Source organism: Pollachius pollachius, assembly GCF_949987615.1.
Source record: "Pollachius pollachius genome assembly, chromosome: 6".
In the NCBI taxonomy this organism is placed as follows: domain Eukaryota; kingdom Metazoa; phylum Chordata; class Actinopteri; order Gadiformes; family Gadidae; genus Pollachius; species Pollachius pollachius.
In genome coordinates, this window is record NC_136939.1 from 14372115 (window position 1) to 14379614 (window position 7500).

Sequence of the window (7500 nt, forward strand, 5' to 3'; positions counted from 1 at the left end):
TGAACAACGCAAAGGATGACTTGGTCTTGTTCTTCTCGTTCCGCCCTTGTAAAATGTTTTTCGGTGAACAAGGCACTGAACCCTGGCCCCTACTGTAGAGCTGCTTATGAGCTTTCTTTTATGCCATTGGGTTAATGCTTTTATCATCAAAAGAGCCTTACGATACCGTTTGTGCAAACCCAGTAGGAATCAAACCCCTAATCCTGTACTTTGAGTGCACATAGTCACTATCATTGCACTTGAGTAGTCCATGGCCTATATATAGTGTGTGTGTGTGTGTGTGTGTGTGTGTGTGTGTGTGTGTGTGTGTGTATGTGTGTGTGTTTACCGTGACATAGTGGCGTGTGCTGTACAGCCAATAACACAGGAAGTGAAGGCTGGCCACGGTGGTTGGAGGGTGGACTCTGATTGGATCAGAGAACAGGTCCACCCCAGGAAGCAGCTCCTCCCCTACACTGTAGGAACCATACAGGAGGTCCCTCTGGGGATGGGGCTGAGAGCTACACAACACACACTGCACACACACATTTGAATACATACACAAGCACACAGACACAAACAAAACACATACACATAGTCATGTGACAAATACATATAAAGTGATTGCAATACACATTTTTGGGCGCGTTTGATCCTTCATGATGCAATGAAAGAGTGGCAGACTGAGTCTTACTTTGAAAAGGTGGGCAGAGAGCAGGCAGCACATTGTCCTTTGTTGTATGTGTGACACCAGGATGTACCTGGGAGCACACAGAGGTAGCACACACTGAGATACAAGGGCTGAAACTACTGTGCAATAATGTCCACAACATGCTCTGTATGAGCTGTGAAGAAAAGATAAATTAAAGAGGGATGCTGTTGGTTGGTTTTCACATCCTAGCCCTGCCTAATTGGGATTATGCCTTATTTCCTGTTATATTACAGAGAAGATATTCTACTGAGAGAACTCATTTACGCAGGTTGATGAGGTTTTCAGAAGGGGATTTTCACAGCGGACAGTCTATGTGTTGATTTGAAACCTTTACAAACCCTTCTTTACAGATGATTATTGCTGGAGTTTGTGTCCACAAATTACGTGCTTACAGACCCGGCCTCCAGCAACTTGATCTTACGAAACAAATATAAAGCGAAAGATAGCGAAACGCCCAGTTCTCCTATATCTGAGCTTGTCTGCCATCAGAATTGAGATATTAATCTAAAGTCCAATTTGTGAGACTAAGCTCCGCTACACCAAACAATGCTTCCAAAACACAAACACACGCAAGACCATAGAAAACCGCCATCAAACCATCGGTCTTATATATGACTTCAGACTCACTGTGCGGTCTTGGCTGTGATCACGGCAGCCTGCAGGCAACCCCACACGCCCGCCAGCCTCTGGGTTTCCTGCTGGGACCGGGGACCGCCCGCCCAGCACGCTCCGTCCCACGTATCCAACACGCCCACGCTGTGCAGAGCACAGTCTACCGCCTTGCTCCAGGACGAATGAGCCGCCCTGCAAAACACATCAGGCAAGCAGTGGAGAGGTTGACGGGAGGCGGGACATATCTCACTGGGATCAGACCCAACATGACATTACGTGCTTGTCAAAGAATTATGAGCGCGTTAAGGGGTGTAGCCGATAGGGTGTTTGACTCCCGAGCTCCAAAGGTTCTTGGTTCGATACCGTAATTTCCACCTAAAGGATTGTACCTGATGTCTAACGCTCTACTAAACTAAAGGGCTTATAGTAAGTTAAACAGCGCGACAGTAGAATATAAATATAAATAAAAATAAGGATTGGTATGACCCCCTATAAAGATGAACCAAGCATTTTTATTTTTATTTTTTTGTCCCATTGAGATATTGAAACCTGTTTTACAAGGGAGCCCAGTATGAGCTTACCGCGAGTCACCGCTGTACAGCTGCAGGTTTCCCAAGTCATGAAGCGCTTGCACCCTCGGCCCATGGGCTTTAAGGCATTCTGAAAAAATTTAAGAAATTATATGGTCATTTGTCTTCCATGGTGCAGTGTGTGTGTGTGAGTCTGTGTGTTTGTGTGTGTGTGTTCTCACTGCGTTTACATGACACTCAAGAAAGTTGAATTATTGGCTTAGTCTGACCATGATTGGATTATTAAGATGCATGTATACACCTTAGTCGGACTAAAGTCGAATCGAATCGAGTTACTCATAGTCTAATTAAGACCCCTAGATTATGCAATTGTTAGTCGAATTAAGCGTGCATGTATACGGTCTATCGGATTGGAATCAGATTATGCGTTCTGTGCATGCTCGAGATTTTTCCCGGGGGCCGTGAGCCGGAAGTATAAGGAGACGATAGTCGTGTTGTTGCTGCCGTCGGAAAACGCGAAATTGCATGTCAGTTTAGTGAATGAATAAGTAAGGTTGTGCAAACGTGTACTGTTAAGTCAGTGGAACTACGAATAAACCCAGCCTGTCCATAATCGGTGTGGTCTGGGAGCCAACAGCAGGAAAGGTGTAACACCTCAATTTCACCAAAGGCTGAATTAAAAGTACATGTCTTTCTAAATGTTGGTCATCAACGAGGTTGTTAAGTAGTAACTTCGGGCACAACTGTCAAAATTAATGTTTTTTTACGATCTTTATTCATTTATTGCGCCGCGGCCGAACTGATGGGGATATTCTCTGATATTATGAATCTTAAAGACTGTGTCGGGTTCTCTGATGCTCTGGCACTTCAGCAACAAGCAAAGATTCGTCGTGGGGGTTATCTCGGCTATGGTGGAAAAGGAATTGGGGTAAAGGAACTTTGGCTTTGACTCTCTGAAGTCTGGATTGAAACGCGACATAGAGGAGAAAGGGATTGTTGCCGTATGCAGACTCCAGGAAGAGCTGCTTCACCGCCGCCATACGAGTCTGCATACGACCGAGAGGTTGGATCAATGGAGCATCGGAGAAATGACATGAAGTGAACGGACAGCTGTCTACTGAAAACATCTTTCTCGAATGCTGCAGCCGCCTGAGTTTGTTGTTGCTACAGACGTAAAGAGGTCAACCGGTGGCTCTATTACCACTACTAGCCACCTATCGTACCGGGGTATGAAATGCTTCTGCCAATTAATCGATTTTCTCACCGCCATGTATTCTCGGACAATTGCATTTGTCCGATTGAGGAGCATAGTTGAACTATGGCTTTGATCAGATTAAGCTGTGCAAGTAAACGTACTGACTGATAGAAGCTGTTGATGTTTGATAATGGTTGTGTGTGAGTCTGTGTGTTTCTGTGCATGCAATGTAGGAAGAGTAGGTGGTGATTACGGTGTCTAAGTAGGTTAGTTACAAAGTGCTTAATACACATACATAAGAAATGTATGTGTATCGTACACAACACAATGAAAGACAAAAGAATGAAAAAGAACCAAAAGGTAAAACAGGATTCAAGGTCTTTAAAAAGGAGAAGCAGTGATGACCGTGTGTGTGTGTGTGTGTCAGTATTCTTACTGATGGAGGCAGAGTAGGTGGAGATGACCGTGTGTGTGTGTGTGTGCGTGCGTGCGTGTACGTGTGTGCGTTCTCACTGATGGAGGCAGCGTAGGCGGCGATGACTGTGCCTGTGTGCTCGGGGCCGAGGGGCAGGCTGTACAGTTGGCTGGGGTTGGTGAAGTCCAGGCAGGTCAGGTCTTGAGGTTGGGGGTCAGGTCCGTCTGTGACCACAGGACAGATCTCCACCTGTCCTGGAGAACCCTGACCACCGCCGCCCTCACCCCGCTGGACCCCAGCAGCTGAGGGGGCAGAGAGGTGGTCTGGTCAAACATTACATTCACTGTCCAGCTTACGCCACCATTAAAGCTCATAAGAGCTTCTAATGGACTTGTGGTGAGGAACGATACTGCATGTCAGTAAGGAGCCGGTCGCTGGGGATGTTGGTCCAGAATGCCTAAAGATCAGTTGGGGATTGAACCGAGAACCAGTCAGCGGTGAAGCAGCGGTGTGTGACCAACATCCATCCCCTCTACCAGCACAAGTACAACAGTACTGTAAATCGTATTGTTCTGTCTTTTAACGTATTACTTATTTGGCCTTGCTTTTATATGACATACGGTTTGTTAATTTTTTACATTTTGTGTCTGCACGTTGAAAGCCTATAGCATGGTGTCAAACCCTGCGTGGGGTAAAGCATGCCTCACTTACGAAAGTTCTGATGTGGAACCCTACGACCCAGCTGTAGCAGCATGCGTGCGTGCGTGTGTGTGTGTGTGTGTGTGTCTGTGTTGACCCACTGAGGTGAGTGTGAGCCAGAAGGAGTTGCAGGAGGGTGCGGCTGTGCTGGAGGAGGTGGAGGGAGTGGGGTCGGTTCTGCAGAGCCAGGCGGTAAGCAGCCAGCGTGTCCTCAACATCCAGGGGTACACGCACCAAACCTCTCGACCTGGACACCACTACACACAGACAGATAGAGTCAGGGACACACACACACAGGCATCCGTCCCTCACTCCATACATAGAGACGCAGGACGTACAGACAGGGACAGACAGACAGGCATCCACCACACATATAGAGACACAACACACACAGACAGAAACACATACATACAGAAGAAAATAAGTACAAGTACAGTATCCTTCAGACTTTCATCCATGGTGTAACAACGAGATGGTGTGTGTGTGTATGTGTGTGCGTGAACCTTTGCTCTTTTGGTCCTCATGAAAGTGCAGCTTGGAGTGAGGCCTGAGGTTAGATTTAGATCGAGATGCAGGCCGCCATCCACTGAGCAGCTGGTAGTCTGCGTAGTTCCTCCAAGTTACCTAGTTAGATTTTGACCAGTTACCTTCTCACAATCATGACCATGAACGTAATCAAATCACAACGAAAACCATGACCATAATCATAACTTAGCAGCACAATTGATTGCACATTTATTGTATGTTGATTTTGGCCTCTGCATTCAGCTCCTTGTTAAAGGTTGCGATTAATTTATTCCCCCACAATGAATGATCAAAAAAGAAAAGAAAATCCCTGTTATAATTGTCATAATAGTGCGTCCCTAATCATAACGTAACCCCAATCATCGTCATATCCCTTATAATAACCAGACTAATAATGTGTGAGTACCGGGTTCTCAGTGTAGCGTTGTGTCCTGACGTGGTGTGGTTGGGGAACAGGGGGTCCGTTGAAGTCGGTGACCCTCTCCAGAAGTCTCCTCTGGGCGTGGATCAAGAGCGGACTGACCTGCAGGGTGTAGCGCCCCCTGGAGACCACATTCACACACATACACATATGAGATTACATTTTTATTGACTCGATTAGGATTACCGTATTTTCCGCACTATAAGGCGCACTTAAAAGCCGGTAATTTTCTCAAAAAATGACAGTGCGCCTTATAATCCGGAGCGCCTTATATATGGATCAATTCGTGTTTACAAATGAACAAAGTTGTCAGAACGCTTAATAAAGTTTGACTTTGTCTGACTGTTTTGTTGACATTCCCTTTATGGCTGGTTCAGACCACACGACAGATATTCCTCCACTATTAGGAAGGTCACACTATACGATCACAGAGCCAGGAAATCGGGCGGAAGACTGGCCACACTACAAGATTCGAGGGTGCGATGCTCTACTTTGTATCATTCACGTTTGCAAGATATTTAAAAAATCTAAGGTTTGGAACTGCGTAATTGTGTTTTACTTTTTTTTCATAAAGGTTCCAGTTTTATATCTGCTAAATGCAGCAACTCGTCCTCACAGTTGCGTTGCGCATGACGAGCTATACAATTAGCACAGCTCCATCTAGTGGATGCATAACGCATCCCCAGTCAAACGTTTGACTGCAGTATCTTCTATGCTATGCGCCTTATAATCCGGTGCGCCCTATTTATGAAAAAAGTTCTAAAATAGGTCATTCATTGAAGGTGCGCTTTATAATCCGGTGCGCGTTATAGTGCGGGAAATACGGTAGGTTAGAATATTTTCGATCAGATGAGATGGGACTAGATTTGATTATAAACAGTCGAATTACATAACATGAAAACACAATACGGAGATGCACTGAGATCCTAACGAAAAAAATGATAAGTGGGATTTTATTCTGGTAATACAAAGCAAATCATTTTTTCAGATCTTTCTGCATCAGATCTTTCTGCCTCCAACCAACCACCCCGAGCCACCAGTTTAGAGGAACCACACGTTATTCACTACACACACAGGCAGTCATGGCTGCTGATGGCGTCGAGCCAGTCGGTGAGGCTGTGCTGGCTGCTATCGGGGCTGCTCACCCCGTGTAGCAGTTGAGGAGCAAGGCGTAGTGGGCCAGTGATTCCCACTTGGCGTGGGCGTGTAGCAGCCCCAGGGTGTCCAGCACCAGAGTCTGCACCCAGCGTACGTCCACCTGGCTGCCCACACTGGACTCCAGATCCTCCTGGCTCGCCTCAGCCTCCAACGCCTTCCACAGCTGGGGAAAGGGAGTACCACATGTTACCATGAGGTCGGCCTTTATGTAGAGCCATTCCTGGCCACGCCCACCGGTTGACCTCCTGGCCGTCATCTTTTTCTTAAAGGGTTTCAATGAATACCATCCTAGGGACGTTCACTGCTTGGACGATATCTTTTTGAGTACTTATTGGTTGGTTCTTCAAAGCGAATCCTTACATCCTTTAATGATGTAAGCACGATCAGGATCAACCTCACGCACGGCTGTCGTTTTTATAAGGAGCGTTGTGTGTTTGTGTGCTATAGTGCCACCCACCCCTAGTGTGTCCATCATGTCCATCAGCAGGTCGGTGGCCACCACCAGTAGGGGGGTGAAGGTGGACTCCAGCAGGCCCAGGCTGATGGGGCAGGGGGCTGCGGGTGGAAGTTTGGGGTCTCTGGCCACCAGAGCAGCCAGGCTGCTGCTCTGCTCCCAGGCCGTCCGACACGCGTACTGGAGACACGCCCAGTGGGACCCCCGGTGCGCCAGGACCTAAACATACACATGAGAGGGGGGGAAAGCCTCAGAACCTGGTGCATGTGTGTGTGCGTGTGTTTGTGTATGTGGGCCTGCTGCGTGTTTGTGTGTGTGTGTGTGTTTTGGTGTATGTGGGGACACTGTGTTTGTTTGTTTGTGTTTGTGTGTGTGTGTGTGTGTGTGTGTGTGTGTGTGTGTGTGTGTGTGTGTGTGTGTGTGTGTGTGAATATGGGAGCGTGGTGTGTGTGAGTGTGCATGTGTGTGTAGCGTGTATGTGTGTGTTGGTGTGTGGGTACCATGGCTCTGCGGAGGTGCAGAGCTGCCTTGTGTAGTGAGTCCAAGACAGCAGAGGGCGTCATGGGGGGGTCCAGGTGGTCTAGCTGCTCGTCTGAGTCCTTACTGCCCTCCACACTGACCACTATACACACACACACACACACACACAATGGAGTTCACTTCATTAACTCTATTCATTCATTTCTATATTTGTGCATTTTTGTCTGTCTTGTTGTGTGTCTTTGTGTCAGCATCTACATAAATGTGTCCCTCACCCTCGTCTTTGTCCCTGTCTATGGACATGGCGGAGGTAAGTTGGT

General features: G+C 47.1%; 1 protein-coding gene across 1 annotated transcript in view; it reads right to left on the minus strand.

The window, feature by feature from the left end:
* Nucleotides 1–7500, minus strand: part of cfap54 (cilia and flagella associated 54) — a gene marked incomplete at both ends in the record, with an annotated part of 27849 nt that overhangs the window by 8983 nt on the left and 11366 nt on the right. The window contains 12 exons of the mRNA XM_079739056.1: nt 329–514; nt 674–740; nt 1319–1495; nt 1885–1963; nt 3542–3745; nt 4244–4399; nt 4646–4766; nt 5074–5209; nt 6234–6409; nt 6704–6919; nt 7201–7322; nt 7456–7500. The exon at nt 7456–7500 is cut by the window's right edge and continues 86 nt beyond it. Of these exons, the coding sequence (XP_079595182.1) occupies nt 329–514; nt 674–740; nt 1319–1495; nt 1885–1963; nt 3542–3745; nt 4244–4399; nt 4646–4766; nt 5074–5209; nt 6234–6409; nt 6704–6919; nt 7201–7322; nt 7456–7500 (1685 nt within the window). The remainder of the gene's footprint in view (nt 1–328; nt 515–673; nt 741–1318; nt 1496–1884; nt 1964–3541; nt 3746–4243; nt 4400–4645; nt 4767–5073; nt 5210–6233; nt 6410–6703; nt 6920–7200; nt 7323–7455) is intronic.